The 22,631-nt window shown below is 41.7% G+C and overlaps 2 protein-coding genes and 1 long non-coding RNA gene across 4 annotated transcripts in view; 1 reads left to right on the top strand and 2 right to left on the bottom strand.

Moving 5' to 3' along the window:
* LOC123981012 overlaps positions 1-22,631 on the top strand; it is a 31,387-nt gene that overhangs the window by 3,023 nt on the left and 5,733 nt on the right. The window contains exon 1 of one of the 2 annotated variants that reach the window (XR_006827647.1): positions 6,014-6,215. The exons of the other annotated variant lie outside the window; for it this stretch is intronic. This is a non-coding gene — a long non-coding RNA (uncharacterized LOC123981012). Of the gene's footprint in view, positions 1-6,013; positions 6,216-22,631 lie in introns of those variants that run through there. 2 annotated transcript variants of the gene reach the window in all.
* On the bottom strand, positions 1,280-6,044 carry LOC123981011 (leucine rich adaptor protein 1-like). Its single transcript, XM_046065608.1, has 2 exons — positions 5,499-6,044; positions 1,280-2,702 (listed from the first exon to the last, which is right to left on the bottom strand). Exons 1-2 carry the CDS (start codon positions 5,724-5,726, stop codon positions 2,313-2,315), a joined length of 618 nt encoding a protein of 205 aa, XP_045921564.1. The 5' UTR covers positions 5,727-6,044; the 3' UTR covers positions 1,280-2,312.
* LOC123981010 (5,6-dihydroxyindole-2-carboxylic acid oxidase-like) lies at positions 7,062-11,402 on the bottom strand. The gene is made up of 7 exons (XM_046065607.1): positions 10,495-11,402; positions 9,895-10,217; positions 8,461-8,665; positions 8,174-8,341; positions 7,911-8,090; positions 7,663-7,809; positions 7,062-7,553 (listed from the first exon to the last, which is right to left on the bottom strand). The coding sequence occupies exons 1-7, from the start codon at positions 10,847-10,849 to the stop codon at positions 7,366-7,368; spliced, it is 1,566 nt and encodes a 521-aa protein (XP_045921563.1). The 5' UTR covers positions 10,850-11,402; the 3' UTR covers positions 7,062-7,365.

Below are 22,631 nucleotides of genomic sequence, written 5' to 3'. Positions count from 1 at the left end.
TGTAGTGTACCATGTAGCTCTGAGGAATTTTGACTCATACATATTACAACATGAACTCACAGAACCTGTTCTGTATGTCCAATTATTTCTAGGGCCACTAGCTCTAGTCTCAACACTTCCCCCCTGAGGGACATTAGTAAGTCATGACATGAAATCTGGGGAAGTTGAGAGAACTCTTTGGGGTTTTAATTGAATTGCTGACAAGGAGGTCACGCTGCCATTTACAAGGCTCTTTGGTTTAGTGGCCTTAGCCCAGTTCAGCTTGACAGGGAGCTTAAGCTTACCAAAGCCTCTTGGAGGTAGAGATAAGGAAAGGCAGCATAAAACCATATAAAGCTGCTTTGCACTTGGAGTGAGACAAAGTTACAAGTACGCTTAATGTGCCTGGATAAAGTGATTATATCTGTCTGGAACTAATGGAACACTAAATGTGTCCTTTGTGTCCAATCTTGTTATTTTATGCATTTCATATCATGCAAGAAGAAACTCCTTCATCCATGATTTCACGAGTGCTAGATGAGATCCTATAATGACACAGAGGGGACTATGGGCAAAGTGAATAATTGAAGACTAATCCAACAAGGCAGCATTTCCAAAGCCAAGTCCTGATGTCAGATCCCAGTCTGAGAACTACTGAAGTACTGTGCCCCATGGCCACTCATTCATTTGCAAGCCAAAGAGACCAAGGTTCTCATCTTTCCTATAATGACTTTCCCTGTATACTCTGTCTGGAACGTCAATTATCACATGAAAGATAAGAAGCTAGTGAGACGCATAAAAATTACTATAACACGGCAGACCATCAAATATTCTGCACGGCTGGCATTTCAATTCCAATTCTGTCCCCTTTCTCATTGGTGTTATTTTGAGTCCAAGCAGTGCACTCAAGATAGACACTCATGAGCTTTGCTAATGTGATTCCTCGTCTATGATAACTCTTGGTATGACATCCTAAATGTGGTGCTAAATGGCATTACTTTGCTAATAGCTTGGGAATTTTTTAAAGGGCACAAATAAGCAACAATTTGCCATATTTAGAATAATCTTCCAGGCTTTGCGTTTTATCAAAAGGAAAAAATGACATGGAGTGACAAAGTCAATTAACGAGGGTAATGTTCCATGCCACATTACACAGCAAAGACTTCATTATTAATAGATTATTCTTAACTTAAATTTTCCAAAAAAGGAAACCGCCATAATGTTCACTTTCCATCTCATTAAGATTACATGGCCAGTTGCTATATGTTTTTTTTTTTTGTATTAAAAAACGTACACAATGTGAGCCAGAAGAAAATCACAATATATTATTTCTTTCCACAAGAAAATTAGCTGCAATCGATAAAAAAACATTTTTAAAAGCAGGCAGCATAAAATACAAATGTCAAACAAACCAGCATCAAACGTTTAAAGATAAAACAACAAATCAATGTAAAGCTCTCGTTTAACCTTTTTTTTCCCCTCTTTTTGACAACAGGCATTTAAAATACATGTGTTTCACATATGTCCATCACCATCACATCGCCCATCTGGAGTTAACAGGGTTCTGCCTTGGGTCTAAATGATCTATAAGACAATCAAAATTGCTTTGGTTTTCAGTCAAGCATCTGACCATTGAATGTGTTACTAATCTCGTATACATGTGAATTAAAAAAATGGCTGAGTGGGGTTTAGCTTAGGAACTTCCATCGGTCAAAGCATGTAAGTAAAAATAATTAAAAGCTTAATGTTTACAGTAGGCAGTGCTCAGAATTTGGCATGGGAGTAATTGCACTTGCTGTAACACTTAAACTTACCACTTTAAAAACAGCACACCCTCTTGAAACACTCAGCAAAAAAGTCCAATTTTCCAAATAGCTGCTACCATCCTAATCTACTCCTTTACTTAAATCAGATGATTGTGGTTGATGTGGCTACTTTTATTTTCCCTTTCTTCAGTACTTTTAGGCTAGGAAGTACTGCTAAAAACTGCTGAGGTACTGGATAACTCCACAATAAATATAATATTTAATCATAACACAGAACACTTTTTCCATTGAACTGACCTGCATGATAAAATATTAAGACATAAAGAATTGTTAAGATGTTTGAAGTGGCAATGGTTTGATGAGGTGTGTTCAATCCACTATGTAAAGAGGCTGGATTCAAGCTAAAAAGGAAGTCACACACATCTTGGGTGTTGCTACAAGGAGGACCATGTGAAGCGTGTGTGAAAGATTAGCTGACAGCTCTGTTAATTTGTCAGTGTTAATTTTTTACATCTTTCTTATCGAAATATCTCAGTAGTCTCTGTAACCACCGTGATTCGCTTTTCATTATCCAAAGCAGTAGTATTCATCTGATTCCACCCTGAGTTTCAGTGGCGATTTGCTGAAAGCATCACCATCAATGACCGTTTTGTCCTCAAAACAGTCAAGATCCGTAGGTGAAGGGTCATCCGAGAGGTCCTCTGCTAGAGTGTCCAAGTAGCTGCCCACTGACAGACCGTCTAGTCCGTCACTGTTCCCATCATTCAAGCTGCTGAAGCTGCCTCGCAGTGAGTTGCCGTCCTGGCTGTCCGACAGGCTGTACAAGCTGCCTGTCAGGCTGCCCTCTTGGCTGGCCACGCCTCCTTTGTCTTCAGTCATCCAACGGATGGCCTCGATGCCCTCGTTGATTGACATAAGCTGCTGCATCAGCTTCACGTCGATGGCTCGCAGGTGTGCCTATGAGTTGGAGAAAAACATCCCAGTCAGGTTATGGTTCTGTAAAGAGGGGCCAGCATTTTGGGAACTATGCCTATTCCATGTCTTGCCGCGAGTTACATTAAATACAAGGCAACAGCCAGTTAGATAGCTTAGCATACAGATGGTAAACAGCTAGCCTGGCTCTGTCCATATGCACCAACCAGCACCTCTAAACTCACTAGCTAACAAGTGTAAAGATGACTTTCTGTTGTTTTACTAAGCAGTTATGCGCCAGACTGTTTCTTAGCCAGGAGTAGTAACTTCCTGAAGTTTTTGTCATCACTGTGAGATTGCCAGGAGATTCCAGGGGGTCACTGTGCCTGTTGATGAAATTGATAAACTAAGCTAAGCTAACCCACTGTTGGCTGTAGTCTTATATTAAAAAAATTGATATAAGAAAGGCATAAGTCTGCTCAGCAAGAAAGTGAGATTTCCCACACTACATGAAACAGAATATATAAATCTATATAATACAAAAATCAGTACCATCGTCATTGCTAACTATTGTTAGCACTGATGTTCAGTTGAGAAAACAGTCTCACCACACAGTTCATTTAGTAGCTGCTCTGGCTCTTTTGATCACAACACATCATTTCCACCAGAGATTGAACCTTCACTTTTAACCCAACGCAGATGCGAGAACTTAAAGTGCCCATAAATACATTTAAATTTGAACATGTAAAATTCCTCTGCTAATGAAGATGTGATATGGACGGAAGCTTTAGATCTACTAATTTAATGCTGCAGTGAGATGTTTTCCCCCCTCAACAATTATTTGCATTCTTATGTCCTCCCATGGCCAGAACACTATGTCCTATTTTGTTTAGACTATCAGGCTTTGTTGTGAACAAAGAGACTTAACTATGTGGCACTGGGAAATGGACTTGCGCTACTCATATAACAGCACAGCCAGGAAGCAGTTTGCATCCAGGATTCTGAATGACATGTCTGCTTTACACAGTATGGCCATTGATTTATCTCCATGCCATGACAAACTGTGCCATTGACTGGGGATAGACGTGGACAGCCTGTTGGGAGGGGGGTCATTCAAAGGAAGTCCCCTGTGTCTACTGGGTGACAAACACCCAGTCAGAACAAAAAATGGTCAACAGACAGCTGTAACAGCCTGCTACATTCAAAACGCACTGAGGCAGATGAAGGCAGACAGGGCCGGTGCAGTGTTTCAGACAGCTGGCTTGATACAACAGCCTTTCTTTAGCTCATATTGCTGCCTGTGTGTTTGTTTTGTGAGTATACCCACCCGCTTTATACACAAATGGATGCTGAGCAGATGGAGATCATACTGGAATTGTAGTAGGTATCTCATGTAAATAAGATGGCACCAGTGGGTTGGCATCACAAAATGAGTTCAGGAAACACAATTAGTGCGGCATCATTTTGTCTGTGCTGGATAGTAACACCGAACCTAAAGCAACATGTTTAATTTGTCATATGAAAATAATAAGAGCTGGCCTCTAACCTTTCGGTGGAACAGAGAATTAATTTGCTCCTTTGATGGGCTGTAGATTATTTCAGCCTGTCAAATAATGTAAAAAGGTGCTAAACACAAGGATGTTGCCAAAAGTGTGTGTGTGTGTGTTTGTGTCTACCAGACACGTGCACACCAAAACACAGCAGTCTGATTGGATTAGTGATTAAGCTGCTGAGGGGAGCCACAAAAAAACAAACAAAAAAAAAACAGGGAAGCCCAAGATGGCCCAAATGAGCGGTCTAACAATAAAAGGGCCACTAATGGAATTACACTAAATTAATTAAGTCAGCACTAATTAAATTGTGGCATGACTGCTGGTGAATTTGACGATTCAGGTTGACTCAAGCAAACAATTTCAGGATACAAAACGTGCCAGTTACAGGTGTCAATTGCTCCTTCCCATCAACATAACATCTAAGCCTATCAACACAGACTCTGTGAGTAATTGGCCAGTCTGCCGGCAACGATGCAGCCCTACTACAGTCTGCGAATCTCGGTCACCTAGGCCATCTGCTCGGGAATCCTAATACCTTTCCATCCTGACCTTACTTAAAATGGGCGGTTGGCTGTGGCTCTGGATCAAACAATGCAAGAGTAAGGGGCATGGCTTTTGAAAAATTATTTCATGTTGGGTGTTAGCAGGTGAAATGATGTAATCTGTGAAAAGGCAATTACACAAGCACAGTTGGATTTCACAGAGTAATTTCAATGACGGATGGGAGGGGGTTATTATTCCGTGGAGTGAGGAGGGTTCATCACCAGAGGTCTCTGCTGACTCTAGGATTGCAGATCGCTTTTTAAAGGCAATGAAGCACCCATCCCTGGAACTTTGCAAGCAAGTGTTAACATATGCAAATCTGTTTTGCATCTAGCCTGAGCATTCTGTGTGCCCATGGCTTGGCTGTCACAGCAGAGAGAGAGAGAGAGCAGGCGCACCAAAATTCAACTTACCTGTCATGAAACGACGCTAAATGGGCATTAGCTGACTTGTGCATACAGTTACATTCATAACCCCCCTCCTTCATTTGAAGGTTTGTAGATAAATAACGGTGCAGTTAGGTATTGACCTAGTTTATGGGTTACAAGTCTGTAAACTTTAAACAGAAGAATATAAAAGCAGCACTAAATGTTTTGTTTGTTTTTAGCTGGGTCGCATATAGCACACTATGTGGTTTGTAAGGTATGTATTTTTTCTTGCTAAGCTACTGTAACGATTCCTTACAGTAGCTCAACAGCTCGTTCACATAAAGTGGTCACACGAAGAAAAAAAAAAAGACTCTTACCATTTCTTGCTTCAGGAACAGCATTTTGCTCTCCAGCCTTTTCAAGTCCGCAGAATTATTATTACAATTTAATACTTTGCAGTTGACTAAATGCGGCGTGGCAGACTTCTCGTGCTCGTCGTGGTGTTTCCCCCCAACAAGAGAACGAATGAGACTCTCCGGGACTTTTCTCCCCAATTTTGTCTCTATCTCCTTCAGCTCAGGCAAGACGTTGTTGTCCTCGTCCATTTCCAAACTGTCAAGAAAGATGGCACTTTTTCACTGTATGGTTTTGGAGCATGCAGAGGAGCAAATTACAGAGCCGCGAGTTCGGAGATAGTCCCAATGATATGCTGGGACGCGGGGAGACGCGCGCGGGCTACATCCACACAGGGGAGTTCAAAGTAGCAACAAAAAGTTGCGACAGGCTCGTTGCCCTTACAACTTCCTTCAGCCACCTCAGACTGGAGTGCTGAGCCAAAAGCATTACACTGAATCCAGCGCACCGCTGTTACACCAACAGACCTCCCATTCAAGCGCCTGACCAGTAGTGAGACGGTTTAACGACAACGTACTGTCAGTAGGCCCTCCCAAAAAGGCGCTTCCTCTGAAACCTGACACCTGACAGGTGAGGCAACACCGGCCGGGCGGCCTGTTTTGAAATACACCGAATAACGTAACAGTGAGTACATTTTTTCCAGGAGTCCAACCATTAGGCAGACCTGGCTATAACCTGGGGTAAGCACTGCAAATTACTAGACACACATTATTGGTGTGTGTATTACATTATGTTGTAATCTCATGAGTGTCAGTGCACAGCCAGCCGACCTCCAGTCTCAGTGTAAAGTCGAACAAACCACTGTGTAGGCAACGTAAAATTTAATCATTTAAATAATTTGGCATGGGCCCAGATTCAACAACATTTTAGATATGTAAAAACAGAAGAAGCAGTCATGACCATTTCACGTGACATTAGCTTTTTAAATGACAGGAAGGGCAGACAGCTGCATAGGTTATCCGGTCAGTACACAGTTCAGTAAGGTCTCAGGATTATAACATGTTGCCACTTCTGAATGACCTCCCCCTGTGTTTTCTTTTTTTTTATGTCTTTGTTCATTTATAACACATCAGGTCAATCATTCAATCAGTTTTTCTTAATACATCATTACCAAAAAAAAGACACAAACACACACACACAAAAAAACAAGGCCACCCTAAAGTAGATCTCTTATCAACAGAGTTTCAGAAATTGAACTGGTGCACCCCCTTGTGGTCATTATGGCTCTGTTACACGGGCAGTGGAATCCATTACCAAACACTAAACTGTGAAACACAGCAAACGTTACAGCCTATACACATGGTAGAAGTTGTAGACCTGTAAGTGTACGCTTTTTAATTATCTTGCCTGTATTACTCGTATTAATCTATTTATTTAAATGTGTGCAAAAAGTCACTGAACATTCTGAATCACCTTATAAGTGAAATATTAAAACTACAGGAGGCATCACTGCTGATACTGACCACTGACTAGATGCAGCGCCCCCTGGTGGCATCGCTATCACACTAACACTTCAGTTGTCCATGTTCACTTTATTTGAACACATTTTTTCCTGAAAATCTGATAAACATCAAAGATTACAAAATTGCATCTCCAATGCGTGCTCATGGAAATGAGTAATTGTTGACATCTGTGCTATTTGTAAAGACAAATAAACTACACCGGCTTTGAATGCAGCAAAAAAAAAAAAAAAATTACTTGTAGCATTCAGGGATCTACACATGCTCTCCAGTGAGAGCAGATTCAGGCTTTGACAAACTGTGCAGTTGTGTCACTGTAAAAGCATAGAGAGGAAGGCACGTAGGTGTGGCTCGCCTTTGAACGCCGATCTTAGACTACAGACTGGCTTTTTTCATCATCGTAGCGCTGGTACTGATCCCCAAGCAGAGGCTGGTGGCCCTCCATCTTGCGAGACCTGGCACGCACGGCACATGTGGTGACGGCGAAGATGGCTGCGACGAGCACGAGGGCAGAGACTATGGCCATGGTGATGATTTCGCTCAAAGTGAAAGCTTGACCTGGAAACACAAAAAGTCAGTGATCATTACGTATGTCATCTGCATTTCTTTGAAGGCAAGATTGACAACAGATGCCCGAATGATGGGATGAGTAATTCAAAATGAACACCTGGCCATTCAGCTTCATAAGAGTAACCAAGATTTTCAGGGGCAGTCATGAACATCTCAGCGTTGCTCACTGGAGGCCAGAAAGGCACCATGTTATAGCCCCTGTTGTGACCGATGGGGGCATTTACTTCAGGATACACAGCCGAATCTGTCAAGAAATACCTGAAGTTAGCCCAAAAGCAATAAAGCAGTAAAATGTGAAGGTACAACAAGAACTCTTCTCTAAATCAGATTTTGCAGCTTAAACACCTGGACCGTGTCTCCTCAACCACTCGTCAAATATAGCGTCGGTGTAGGTGTGGAGCAGGACGAAGATGGGGTCATTGGGTGAGAGGTGAGTCTGTCCTCCCGTCCCATTCAGGAACAGATGGGCCAGGTTGTGGAGGCTCCTCACCACAGGGTCATAGTTCCCCTTGGGGGCACTGTATCCTGCCGAAACAACACGAAGACGCATAAGGAAATGCAAAAACTGTGTGACAGACAGATAGAGGAAGACATATCTTTGCCGTCACCTTCTATTGTGTTTCGGAAGCTTTCAGAGGAGGTAGAGTAGTAGGGCGGCGTGTCAAAAGTGTTAACCTGCAGACAGTCCGCCACATCCTGGGGCTCTGGGAGACGCTGGACCATCGGCCTGTTGACATTTCCTGCTGGGTTCCTCCTGATGGGAGAGGTCTCAGTGCCTGAAAGGAGGCAGGGAGGGGAGCCAAATAAGATAGACTACAGCAATTTCCCTGCACTTGAAGAATAAAGAGAATGACCACCACTGGCGTGTTTCACGGTGAATAAACAATAGCCTCACTGTTGCAGATTGTTCCCAGCGTGTCATAGTCTGCCACGCTCTCACAGATGACCCTCCACTGAGAGAAAATAGAGTTGGGGCTCAGGGAATTCATGTCAAAGCTGCTCCTGGCTCCCATCAGGTCATCTGTGCAGATATCACATGTGCTGCCGCCGATGGCAAAGTTCCAGTAGGGCAGGGCGAAGGAGGGGTTTTGCAGCATATCCTGGGTGAAATAAATAAATGAGCTGAGTTAGAGTTTGGGAAAGTGAAGATCAAAGATCAAAATGTAAGGAAACCACACTTTTTGGAGTTTGCTTGTGGTTATCTTACTGTAGGTATTCTTGTCCCCTAGGTAATATCAAAGTATCCATCAAGTCTCATTTGGTAATGGAGTCATAGTGCACAGAATAAATTGAAAATGAATCATTTTCACACACTGATTCTGCTTTAAAGACCGTCTATGACAATATCTGTTCACCATGCATGAATAAACCTGCAATAAATGATAATTGGCTCTTTAATAGCTTTTGTGGAAACAAGTTTATATATATTTTTATATCCAAAACTTTTAGAAAAGACAATACTTTTAAAAAAAGTTTAAGTGCGACGCTCTTTCGCACCTTTTTTTTGGTTAGTGCAGAAATTCCTAAGGTGTAGATACAGGATTTGTTGATCAAGCTCAATAGCTTACTTTTTGTTCCTTTGAAAAAAAAAACCATTACAAAGTCACCAGATCCCATTCTGAAACACTCCTCTCTTTGATCAGAAAAGCACAAATGGATCCTAACTATGGCTCATGAAACCAGCCACTAACGTGCATTAGAAGAGTGAGATGTTGAGCTGCTGCCAGATATTAAGAACTCTCCCTCAAACTGTGCCCCTCCAGCAGGGAAAAAAGGAATGACTAATTAGGGAGCACATCTTAACCATAGACCTGCTAAGGATGGAGCTTCTCAGCAGGAGTCCAACAATCTGCCAGGGTTTCAAAATCACAGGACTCGGTTTCTGCGCTTTGTGAACCGCTGGATGGATGTAATAATGATACCAACTCTATGCTGGGAGTGAATGCGATTGATGAAGGTTAATAACTCCTTTCACCAATAATCAGTTCAGTGCAAATCGAATCACAGCCTATAAAACGCGTAAAATCACAATTTGCGCGCTGCTCGCCTATCAAAGCATGGCATTGCCTCAACACAATTGTGGGAGGAACGCATTAGACGAAACAAACAAGTTGGGGAAACGACAGCTGGGTTCATGTAGGCTGTTAGTTGGCGATATAAAATGTGAATAAACAGGTTGCGATTACTCTCAGGAAACCACAGAAACAAAATCCATTCGATTATTTTCTTTATCTCAAAACACCCCCACCACATCAGTTCTATTTCACAGCACGAGTGTGTGTGTGTGTGTGTGTGTGTGTGTGTGTGTGTGTGTGAGACCGTATCTTACCTGCATGTCTCGCTCCAGCTGCAACAGGTGGTATCTGTGCCAAGTGACAAAACCGGGGCCCTCGTGTGAGAAGTCCACTCCCCCGAAGCTGGCCTGTCCCGCGCCCAGGAACGTCTTGCTGACCGAGTAGTAGTGGGACCACACGAAATAATTGTAGATGGTGACGTTCTCGAACTGCACGGTGTTCCCGTCGGGCCCAAAGATCTCCTGATAGCGCCGCGTAGCGATCACCAGGTTGGGGTGCACCGTGCGCTTGGCCTGGTCCAGCGCGTTCACGAAAGCACGCTTCTCGTCAGCGCTGAGCTGCATCACGTTTCTCCTTACTGGGGGGATTACGGCAGAGGAAAAATGGATTAACAGTCATGCGTTAATTGGGGATCAGTTTTTAATGGCTGAGAATGCCCTTCTCGAAGATTCAGGGGTGTAACTATTTCAAATGTATTTCAACTTGTTTCACAGAGCCCTAATTCGAATAATCTGTCTTTGTCCTGTAGAAATTGTTTCTGCTAGTTGTGACCTCTCCTGACTCCCCACAAGTCAATATCCCATAACATTATCATTTGAGTATTTTCCCAAACTCCCCCGAGGACGCGCACTTACCAACAGGAACTCTCAGGTTACAGGTGGGCCCCGTCCATCCGTGTTTGCAGCGGCCGCAGTTATAACCGCTGAAGTTTCCGTTACACCGACAGGTACTGTTGAAGAACCGGATGGGCCATCGTTCCCGATCGTCCCGTCCGTCGTGCGGGTACTGAGGGCCGTGTGGGCGCGCGTCCGCCGCGATTGGCACGCACTGTCCGCGCCCAGCGCTGGCGCCACACGGGTCGTTGTTGAGTCCAGAGGGCGACGGACAGCACCGTCCACTCCTGAGTCCTTCGGGTGTCACACACTCTCTGGGGAACTGAGCGCTCACGAACGCCGCGCCCACAAGCACCAAAAACCAGCACCGAGACATTTTACGCACGATGATCTGTCAGTTTTCCTGACTGAATATCTACCTGTAAATATGCACTTCAACTAACCCTTTATCCTAAATGAAAGTGTATCACTTCAACACATCAGGAATTACTTTCTGTCAACTTGGTGGTGTGTAAAACGTCACCTCCCATGCGCCCCAGCCCCTGCCTTCTAATTTCCCCAAACCAGTGAACCGTCGACTTTAAATACCGGATTAGCGCATGACTACCAGGATTTTCTGACTCCCGCGTGATGCCATCACATAACATCACATTTCCTACTGGGAATGGAGGGAAAGAAGGCAGTGTGATCCCTCATGCACTGCATTGTTCTTCTACAAACTCACTGGACTTGTGCAGTTGCCTGAAATAGTCCAACATTAAATGTGAGGAAGTATAATTAATCACAAAACTGCTTAAGATTAAAACACAAATTATGATGAATGAGTACAGGCCTACCCATAAACTTTAATGCCTGTACATGGACTGTAACGTTTCTGCACACTTTTATGGGCACTGCATGAAAATTAATTCGTTATGAAGCCATAGCTTTTTACAAATGCAGCCCTCTGGCGCACAAGTAGATTGTGGAATTAAAATAATCTACTTGGGGCTGCAAGCAAGCTCATAAATACAATACGGGTCTTGTTTAAATGATCTACTATTGCACTTTTGTCTATTACTGAATATCAAATAGAAAGGCACAAAATAACCCCAAAATGAGCTATTTTGAATACCCTGGTTGCCCCAGTGTATTAAAGTAATTCCCTTTACTGTATAAAATGGCAGAATCTAATCTTAAAACGCCTCAGAATGTTTGTTAAAGTGATCATATTTCTGGTCATTTGACATCTCATGGAAGCCTCTCTCTCTCTCTCTCTCCCCCCTAGAGGTGTAGGCTGCTTGTGCTGCCATGAGCACATGAGACATGGAAGCATGGAAGACATTTATTCAGCAAGAAGTCCTCTAGCAATCTAGGAATGCAGCATTATTTCTCCACTTTCTGGGTTTCAAATCAAAGTGAAGCAGATGCAGTAAGTTCAGTTCAGTTAAAATGCATCTCATGTGCAATACACTTAAATCAATCAATCAAAGTTTATTTATAGAGCACTTTAAAAATCCAAAGTGGACACGAAGTGCTGTACAGTAAAACAATAAATGAATACACTAAATACAAAGCTCACACGACCCATAAAATTCAAATAAAAACATTAACAACTATAAAATAAAAGAATAAAATCAATACAACCAAAACAAGAAATGTCAATTTCAGTTATCAAAGGCCAGGGAAAAGAGGTGGGTTTAAAGAAGAGGCTTAAAAACAGACAGTGAAGATGCTAATGTGCAGAGGTTTAGAAGCTGCTACGGCAAAAGCACGGTCCCCTTTAAGCTTGTGCTTTGTTTTGGGCACACTTAGGAACAGTTGATCGGCTGACCTGAGAGAACGGGTGGTTCTATAGGGGTGTAGCAGCTCAGAGATGTAGGGTGGGGCAAGACCATTAAGACATTTAAAAGCAAATAAAATAATCTTAAAATGGATCCTTTGATGTATAGGCAGCCAGTGGAGTGAGGATAAAATGGGGGAAATGTGCTCATATTTACGTGTTCCAGTTAAAAGATGTGTAGCAGCGTTTTGAACCATCTGGAGACGAGCAATAGAGGACCCACTGACCTCCACGTACAGTGCATTACAGTAATCCAGCCGAGTAGTGACAAAGGCCTGGATTACTGTCTAGAAAAAACTGCTTTATTTTGGCCAGTTCCCTCAATTGAAAAAAAGCTTGTTTTAACTACTGACCTTATCTGTCTGTCAAGCTTAAAGTCAGAGTCGATTGTTGGCTTGATATACTGACTCAAGGAACCCAGATCGGCACGGGGGATCCCAGTGGTGCCACCAAAAAACATCACTTCTATCTTACTTTCATTAAGACTTAAAAAGTTAAGAGTCATCCAGGCCTTTATGTCATCAAGACACTTAATGTAGTGGTCCAACAGTTTCATTCTTTTTAAGAGGCACATAGATCTGACTATCGTCTGCATAACAGTGGAATGACATACCATGCTTCCTGAGTATGGAACCAAGCGGGAGCAAATAAAGAGAGAAGAGAAGAGGGCCTAATATTGAGCCCTGTGGGACCCCACAAGAGAGAGGAGCATAGGAGGACACAGAATCAGAATAAATAGTTTTAATACAGGCACGTTTTTAAAAGGCATTAACAAACATTCTCAAAAAGCGGCTCACTTTAAAATAGGATACTTGCAAGAGACAGGTTAAAAAAAGAAGAAGAAAGAACGGTCAGACTTGAAGCAGCAGAAGCCGACATATCAAAGGATCCAACACTTACCATGATGCAAATCAAAGTGTTTTACCTTATGCCATGCTCACGTCATATGGGATGGATGGTTGACAGGGGAAAGATTCCCATATTTACTCATGACTGACTTATGAACGCAGAGTTGGCATTGTTAGGGTTCATTTTGACATGTAAGATTATATCTAGCCTATTAAAATTTGTGTTTAATAACCCAAAGCCGTTTGGCTGATGTGATTACATCTGTGTCTGTTTGATTTTTCAGACACATCCAGAAATGTGTCCCAGCGTTTCCCAGTCATAATTACAACTTGAATGTTAATGTGAACACTCCTAACAAGTTGGAAACTGGCAATTATGACAACCCAAAAATGACTGGAATGCAGCAGCAGACCCTCCGTGCTCGGTAAGTGGCCATAACTTTCAAACTCCACTCATCCAGTTTGAAAGGCAGGCCTTATGTAAGACATTTTTTGGCAAAGTTCCTCCAGAAGACATTTTACAACCCCCCCCCCCCCCCCCCCCCCCCCCCCCCCCCCCCCCCCCCCCCCAATGTTGAGTAGAACAATTCACTAGTAAACTGATCTCTGGATGTCAAGTTGGTGGCGAGGCCCTACAGAGTCAGTGGTAATCCAGTGAGACAGAGTTCAGGTGGAAGTAGGGACAGCAAGCATAAACACGTGTTTAATTATCATGAGTTATGGCAATATGAAAAACCTACCACGCTTACCTTTTATATGAATCTCTTGTGCAACTTTCATTTGAATTCTCCCTCCGATCACCCCTTCAGCGTGTGCACCGTTTGTTTGTTTACTTCACTGTTCTGCAGGTGAAGGGCAAAAAAAGAACGTTTGATTAGTTTAAATGAGCCGATGATACCAGTGGCAAAATCTTGATTATGTTGCTCTGCTGCTCCTATAACCTCAGGACATTTTTTTTGTGATTAAGGAAAAGGGTTTGCTGTTATTGTTGACAAAACTTACAGCGATAACCCCCGAGGAGTTAGAATCTAGGGCAAGTCTGGCAAGGCAGGTTCCTTCTAAAGCATCCAGAGTCTAACATCCTTTCCATAATTGATGCAAGCTTTTACACAGGGTTGCAGAGATGGCACTGGGATGGTATGAACAATAGTTGTTGGGTTGCATTAATAGTTAGATATAATTTCACAACAACTCAGACGTCTATCAGTTATCCTCACTGGGGGGATCAACTCCCACTAATTAGCAAACCGATGCATCACAAATTTACTCATCAAATCACGGTATGGTGGAGTTCTTTCAGGAGAGGAACAACAACAACAAAAAAAACAATGCCAGATTTTTAGTTTTAAATGAGCACACCTGCTTTCGCTTCAAACTCCAGGAATTTCAGTAATGAGTGAAGCAGCAGATAACCATTGTTCCTTAAAAACAACATAACAGCCACGAGGCAGCACTAACAGCCGTATCGGATGGCAGTAAATGTTAAATCCAAACAGTGGTGGGAGTATTCAAGTAGTGTGCCTAAGTAAAATGTTTTGGTATTTGTACTTTACTTGAGTACATCCTTTTATGCTACTTTATATCTCCATGTGGGAGATACTGTAAATATTGTTTGTATACCACTAGGTTTGTTTTTTACAGCTGTGGTTATCAGATGAAGATTTTACATTATAAAAACACATGATAAGACACTATACATCTACTATACTTCTAAAAAAAAGCAGAGTCTGGTCAGATGTATATCAGCTGTTAGCAGTTCCACCAAAGAGTGATTTTTCCTTCCCAGATGGTTGATTTAAATAACAGTTTGAAGCTCAAAGAGGTAAAAGTGTCAAATATTTGACAAAAATAAATTAATGATTAGAAAAAGGTCCAGTAAATGAATGCATGAACTTTTTTCCTTTTTTTCCTACCACATTAGTCATCTCACTCCCCCTCAGGTTCATCTTGTGACCCCTTTGGAGGGAGCCAGACACCTTTGGTTGGAAACCACTGGATTAAACTACTGAACAGTATATTAAGTACCTAGCTAAACCTTGAGCAGCTACAACAGTGCAATGCACCTTATATAACCTAATAATACAATAAATAGGCTAATATCAGTCACTGGGGTCATTTTTCTGTGAAATTTTACTTTTACACTGGATACTTTAGTACATTGGCTGACAATACTTTCTTTTATGGACTTTTTAATGCAGGACTTTTACATTGTTGTGTTTAGTTGAGTAAAACATATGATAAGAATCTAACCTTGTTTGATGCAGTTTGCTCTACAAGTACGATGCGGACTCGTCGCAGCAGATTTTTTGTCTTAGAAAGATGTGAGGACACTGATGCAGTCAGTGTTAATAATTTGCAGGTCACATAAAAACACATCGTAACAATACAAAAAACTTTTCTAAGAGGACAGACTTTTCTTCCACCGTCAATGTGGTCTCACACACTGAAAGGCAAAGATTCTTAACCCAGTCACATGTGTTTCACGTTGGCTATCATAATTCCAGCCTGCATGCACGGTTTTGTTTTTGGTTGTTTTTTTTGGGGGGGGGGGGTGTTGAGGATTACACAAAGCTAGCACTAAGCTCATTCTCATGAAGTACATTTGAAAATACAGCCACATTCCTCACATATGTGCACTTCCCGTGTTCCCCTTTAAAACTAGTAGACCTATTAGTGTGTCAAGATTACTAAGACTGTTTAAACATCATTTGTCTGTCTCTGTTGAGTTGTTCTACAGTGTTTTTAAAATGAATGTCAAGATGAATACCGTAATAGTAGTAATCAATTATTTTGACCTTAGAGTCTTACACTGGCCCTAAATGAATTTTCTATGATTTATCATCATCATAGACATGTGGGTGTTTAATAATTCAAAGTGCTATTGACCTGAAAATGCACTGCAGTGTTTTAAGGTCACATTTCAGTAGAGGAGGAGCTGGCTTTTTACTGATTGTCTTTTGAGTAAGTTTGAGAGAAGCTTTGATGTTTACCATCACTTATATCACTTTGAGCCATACGTGTGTCAAACAAGTATATATGGATATGATGTAGAGCTAACACAAACTTATTATGATTTCAATGACAAGCAGTGAGGCTGCAAGACAGGTAGTTGTGATCCAAACAAAAGTTCCTTTGTTGCCATGTTAGTCTGGAACAGCTAATTTTGTAAGTCATCTTTAAATGTATGCGTGTTAGATTAGACGGATTAACAGTATAAACACAGCAGTAATTAGAAGGTCAGGGGTCATGGCACGAATAATCTAATGGTTTCACAGTTACCACAGATGCAAATACGCAAATGCTCACAAACTGTAACTGTGTACAAAGATAAGACATTTGGCTCATTGTTTAAAAAGCTACTTCATTATTCTGCCGTTGGTGCTTACACATCTCTCCTGTTCGTCCCGTGACCGACCTCCCTTTCATCCACACTCTCCCCTGCTACTATTCAGTGTGTGCTCACGTCTGTGCATGTGTGTGAATGAACCTTGGGCAGGATAGAGGATCATGTGAAAAGATGTGACTCGGGCTTAATGATAATCCTTGCCTTTGGTAAAAATGGCACAGTGGGAGTCATTAGGAGGGAACTATAGGATCTGTCGGCCTCTGTCTCCCTTCTCCCCTTCTTTCTCCTCTAAGACAGTGCCTGCAACTGCTTGTCACTGCTTGCTTGAGGCATCTGTGGTATAACAATAGTAAAAGTCCACAGCCATGCTGTAGGCACAGCAGCGCCTCAGACTCGAGCTAAATGGTTATGTCAGCGTCTCAGCATGCTCACAATGACAATGCTAATGCTGATGATGTTTAGCATATTTGCTAGGTTCACCTTTTTTACTTTAGTGTGCTGGCATGATAACATTTGCTAATTAGATAAAAGTACAAGTAGCGTACATCTAAGGCTGATGGGGAAGTCATTAGCTATGCAGGCATTTGGTAAAGTATTGGACACATTTACATTGTGAATTTTCTGCGTTTCCTTTCTTTCTTTAAGCACAAACTGAAAACATGCATGAAAACTTGTGGATGGAAACACACCTATTATTGAGACATGTTGACATTTTGTCATTCAATTTAGAGGACTTGTTCAGCCTGGACTAAAGAGGTGGACAAATGGATTATTGCTAACCATAGAGCAAAGAACATACTAAAACAACAAGAAAACAAAAATACATTCAAGTAATTTCTACCATCAAAGATTTGATCTCAGAGACAAATGGGGCCGCTATTAGATACCCTGTTCCAAATCATCTAATGTAATTACTTCATTGAGAACAGCTTGTGAATGCCATATCATACTGAAAATACAGAATAAGTTTTACAGAAAGTTCACTTCCTAATTGAGCTGGGAGTGAATGAAGGTCTATCCTGTGGGACTGTCTGCTGACGGAATGAAGCAAACTCATGACCAAACCTCTGGGGGGTGGTGAGAAAGAGAGAGTGTGAAATCTGAAAACTAATGCAAAAACCAACAATGTGCGATATGAAGGCACTAGAGGTCTGTTACCTCATAGTGGCAACATTTCTCATATACATTTGGTGGTTATGACCGATACATTTGTGCTGGGGGGAAATCAATTTGGATCCTTGAATGGGGGGAAAAATAAAAACTCCATTAAGTTTCACACCATATCTGGTGCAGGAATACAAATAAGCCGGGGAATGAGGGAACGCAATTCTATTGCAAAATGTACAAGCCTATGTTCTGGGAAAGACAACAGAGACTTTTCAACAATAAAACAATTAATTCTTACAATGGACGTTTCTTCTGTGATAAGCATATTAACAGTCACAAGCTTGAATTCCACGACAAATGAGTTATCCGCCGTAGCAGAGGTAACAGTAGTTTTAGATGTCACAAAATACAATTTATACAAATTGTAAACAAGTATTGAATAAACACTGAGTAAAACTGAAAAAGCAGCCTTTAACTTTGCCTAAAATGGACCTCTACACTGTTGGTGTGATACTGTCTAAATACCAGCAGAGGGCAGTGATGTCTCATGTTAAGTTTTGTACTAAGGTAAGCATCCAATCTGTGTTTACAGCAGTTCTGGGTGCGGATCCACCCAATGTACACATACTATGTATTAGAGACGCAACGTTTTTTTAAAAACAAGCCAATATTTTAGCTATAAACAACCTTTATCTTAAAGAATTTGACTCCTACATGAAAACTCAAGAGACTTTCAAGAGTTTTCATAACTCATCAATCTTTAAAAAACATACCAATCCCAAGTTTACTGAGAATATGATTCAAGTGAAAAAAAGTTATAGTTTAATATAGTTCAAATTGCAAGCATCTACGCTTTCACATCAGAATACTGGAAGTGTGCAAAGGGTTTTGGTTCAAGACAAATATGTGAAAGAAATTAAGAGGCAGAGGTAAGGTAAAAGTGCTTCCACTACAGGCTAGTTCAGAACTTTTAGGCACTATACTTCACATCAGTTTTGCAGAAATACAGAATAAGCATTTTTATATGTGAGTCAGAGAGAACTTCATTTGTTCCGCCAGTGAACTCAGAATGTAGTGCCAGCTCGAGGTAGACTGACACGCTGATGAATGGCAGGAGTTAGTCCCTCAAATGAAGGCCTCCGCGAATATAGGGATACTGTCTACTTAGCACACGCACCAGCATCTTAAATCTGCTGCTTTCCAATACCAAAGCACTTCAGGTGATTTACATAGCAATAATTTAAACAGCAGAGGTGCTGTGACTGGGCGTTAGCAATAAAATACGGAGATCTACCGCCCAGACTGCTGGTACCACTTGATTGCTTTTTAACAGTCATTAGTCTTGTGGGAGCCTTTTCAAAGGGCATCATTTTTAGGTCAATCCTTTGCTCTACTTCACAGATTTTTCTTTTCCCACTGATGTATGAAAATGAGGGAGGATATTGACAGGTACTGTAAATGGGAGAGGTGAGGGTAATTCAGCGGGAGCCGGCTGTGTCACAGATCATCCCAGACAGCAGCGGTAATTAGTGAGGAACACTAGTCTTGCTCCGGGATGTAACAGGGAAACAGCTGGGCTGGAAGGTTGTGTCAGCCTCGGCCAATTAAAATACTGCACAGAAGTAGACGATGACAGGGAGGGAGGTTAAGATGGAGCCTGCTCATCATTACTGGAGAAACACAAACACACTTCAGTGAACCTAAGCCGGGGAAGGAAAAGGTTAGGGATTTTGTGACTATCTGTGATCAAATGAGGCACCATCAATCGGAGTGTGGATTCAAATTTGATGAATAAACAGCAGTTTAATTTTCCATGACCAGACCATGATTCATTCTCCGGCTAGCTACTAGCAACTATTGATCTGGCTCATTCTCATCCCAGAATGCACCTGGCTATGGGAGCAATGTTTTACTTTTTTAGTTGAGTAGGCTACACCTTGTAGTGGGTCAGATTGTAGCACAAATGAAACACTGCAGTTTGTGACTGGACCAAGATCACTTCCTCTAAACGGTCTCGATGTGGTTGTTTCAGTCCGCACCCAAGTACAATTGCTGTCTTCAGATCTGCCCAAACGAATTGTACAAAGGGGGAAAATGAACCAGAGTTTGATTCAATTGGTTTAAACAACATAGGTTTGAAAACTCCCTTACAGGAAGTGGTCTCGGTCCGGTCACAAACTAATTCTGTAGAGCAAGTGTGTAGAGATGAAATACATGTTTTTGTTCTTGTGTCTACAATGGTATTAAACAACCGGAGACATTAAAGGAATAGAAACTGGATATTGGTATAAATGGTAGCAAAATCTCTGATGGTTGACAAATTTCTATATTCTAGTCAGTAAACTTCATCTTTTATAATGACCACTGAAAATTCTTGATTCTCACTGGTGTTTGTTTGCAGTGCTAAATTAATATGGTACTAAACTGTAGTGGGCAAGGACGGGCTATGCTAAAGAGCTTGGAGCTATATAGGGTTACTTGTGCAACCTCCACCACCAACAACAAAACAACAAAAAGATAAACTGCTATTTATTTAGAATCATGCAGATTTATTTCAGTCCAAATCAACTAATGCAGGGAGGAGCACAGAGAGATTTGAAGCAACATTAGCTGCGGTGAAGCTAGAAGGCTGCGATTGATTCCGCATAGGCAAACAATCTGACGTGAAGAAAAGTTGTCTGTTCAGTTATAATAACATACAACTTGTCAGATATTATTGCTTAGATATTGCCCAACCTCAGTTTGACTCAGACTTCCTTTTGTCAAACACCCAATATTTTTCTCAACTCCTGTATTGAGTTGCACAACATACTGTCATCACCTTGTTCCTCCTTTCCTTCAAATGCCAGTCCTGCTGATACCCTCATTAGGTGTCCCCTTACATGTTGCCTCCCAAAGCAGCTAACTAAAGCTCATGAACAAAGGGATTGGAAGAAAGAGACAGAAGATGAAAGGCTTGGACAAGGCTTTGAATATTCCCAGATCTGGATTCTACTGTGACTCTTTTGGACAGATGGCAGTCACTATGTGCAACACAATGTGGACAATGTTCTTTGAAAGAACATTTCAGACTTTACAGCTTTGGCAAAAGAGATCGTTCATGTAATTTGCAGTAGGTGCTGTATGTGTAGAGTATAGAGCAATTCACCTCACTCTGTGGGCGGATGAGAGTCAGGCATTGATGTGGGATGAGTCTTACAGCGTTGGAAGCACATCTCCTGTCAGCGAGGCATGCACGAACAATATAATGAATCTGAAATGAGCTCCTCACTCCTTTTCTACTTATTAAAGTCATGATCTCACTTATTAAAGTCATAGTTGGGGTCTGTACATCTCCATAAAAATGTCATATCCCCTTTGTGCCGTGACACATGTGGGGTGATAAAGGTTTTTAGACTGATTCCAACTTTTCACAAACTTAACCAGAATGTATTGGCAACCTGTTAATCTGTGCCCACAGTGAATACGCTTCCTCTTATAGGGCTGTGCTAGACTTCCTCTAAAGGAAATTAATTCGGCAGAGCTTCTAAATATAGACCTGCATTGATCTGTTGCTGCAACATGTCTGCAGTTTGATAACAATCCAACCCCCAAACACAAAAGAAATGCAAAGCTTCTCAGCGTTAATGATATCACAATGTGTGTGATATGTGTGGGGCAATTTTTCATGAAAACACAGCGCTTGTTACATTTGTGAAAATGCTCTCTCAAGGTGTGATGTAGATCAGTATTCTCAAAACTATCCAGGAAATGATCCCTGAATCAGCTCAACAAAATTCACACGGAAAGCAAAAATGTCTGGGTCCTCACACAACGTCCCAATTCTGCCTTCCTGCGCACTTCTTTTTTTTTTTTTTTTTCTGCACACTCCCAGATGTAATGAGGTGCCCGCAAATGCCAACGTGTCCCTGTACCTTGCTGCATTGGCAAGTCATTTATTAGCACACCATTATGTCATGTAGCCAAATGTATTTCATTTGTTATGCGTGCCGGGGTGACAAAGGTGGAAATGTTCTTGCTAATTTAATGCCTATTGAGACAGAAAATTGGATCTACTTCAGGGAGCCGTGATGATTGTCGGGATGCCCGTGCTGCCAATATCTGCCCAAGATTAATTAAAATGAAATTTCCATGGGACCTGTGACAGTTGGCCATCTCCTGTACATATTTCCTCATAATTGAAATCACAGTCAGTCTCTGGAGGAGGAAGGGGTCTCTGGGATGTCTCAGAGAACCAGCAGGGATTTGCTGAGGTGTGCACTAGGGAAGGTCTGATCAGAGCCGCACATAAGGGGGGAAAAAGGGGAAACCATTCTGGGGCCCATGCAGTCCAGCACTAATGATGTTCATTCTAAATATAAGCAAAGATAATCAAATTTAATTTCGAACCAAAAACACTCACCATTACTTAAAAAAAAAAAAAAAATAATGAAATTTTTTAAAATGTTACTTTAGTAAAATATAGCCTGTTTCATAATGAAAACCCCCTCTCCTGAAAATAGTATGAGTAATGTTTGTTGTACACAACGTCGGAACATCAAAAATGCACCGCATGCGGCAGGTCATGTATGTGTTTATGTAGGAGATAGAGAGAGAGCACAGCATTTGTTGACATGAGTAAAGCAGATTTGCGAAGGGCCCATTTTCGGGACCTTTTCAGGGGCCCAGTCATTTCTGTGGGTCTGATTGTGTTTGGGGGAAAAACACAGTTTGAAACGCTGGAACATCTCAATGAGAATGTCTAATTTCTGCAAGCAGATGGCATAAATGGCTTACAGTGGAGTTGTGGCAGAATGAAGGACAATGAAAGGCAAGCCCACTTACAATTCAGCAGTGGAGACAACCAATATATCAAGACAAAGACCAACTACAAGGGAGCCATAGCAAAAACAGACGGTGGTGACTCCTGCATAAAAAACAGGCAGTAACATGAATAGATGCTGCATTGTTGAATATGCTGGCACAGCATGAACAAAACACGAGTAACAACAACAAGCCATGACACTTTGAGATTCAGGACAGGTGTGCTTTTTTC

Source organism: Micropterus dolomieu, linkage group LG12 (assembly GCF_021292245.1).
Source record: "Micropterus dolomieu isolate WLL.071019.BEF.003 ecotype Adirondacks linkage group LG12, ASM2129224v1, whole genome shotgun sequence".
In the NCBI taxonomy this organism is placed as follows: Eukaryota; Metazoa; Chordata; class Actinopteri; order Centrarchiformes; family Centrarchidae; genus Micropterus; species Micropterus dolomieu.
This window is presented reverse-complemented; position numbering and strand designations above follow the sequence as displayed.

What these genes read in the sequence shown, in the direction of transcription:
- LOC123981010 (XM_046065607.1), bottom strand. Translation starts at nt 10,849, where the DNA reads ATGTCTCGGTGCTGGTTTTTGGTGCTTGTGGGCGCGGCGTTCGTGAGC. An exon ending in GCTGGGAACAATCTGCAACA is followed by an intron (nt 8,342 to 8,460) that starts GTGAGGCTATTG and finishes GCCTCCTTTCAG; the next exon opens with GCACTGAGACCTCTCCCATC. An exon ending in GTTGAGGAGACACGGTCCAG is followed by an intron (nt 7,810 to 7,910) that starts GTGTTTAAGCTG and finishes ATTTCTTGACAG; the next exon opens with ATTCGGCTGTGTATCCTGAA.
- LOC123981011 (XM_046065608.1), bottom strand. Translation starts at nt 5,726, where the DNA reads ATGGACGAGGACAACAACGTCTTGCCTGAGCTGAAGGAGATAGAGACA. An exon ending in TGTTCCTGAAGCAAGAAATG is followed by an intron (nt 2,703 to 5,498) that starts GTAAGAGTCTTT and finishes TCCAACTCATAG; the next exon opens with GCACACCTGCGAGCCATCGA.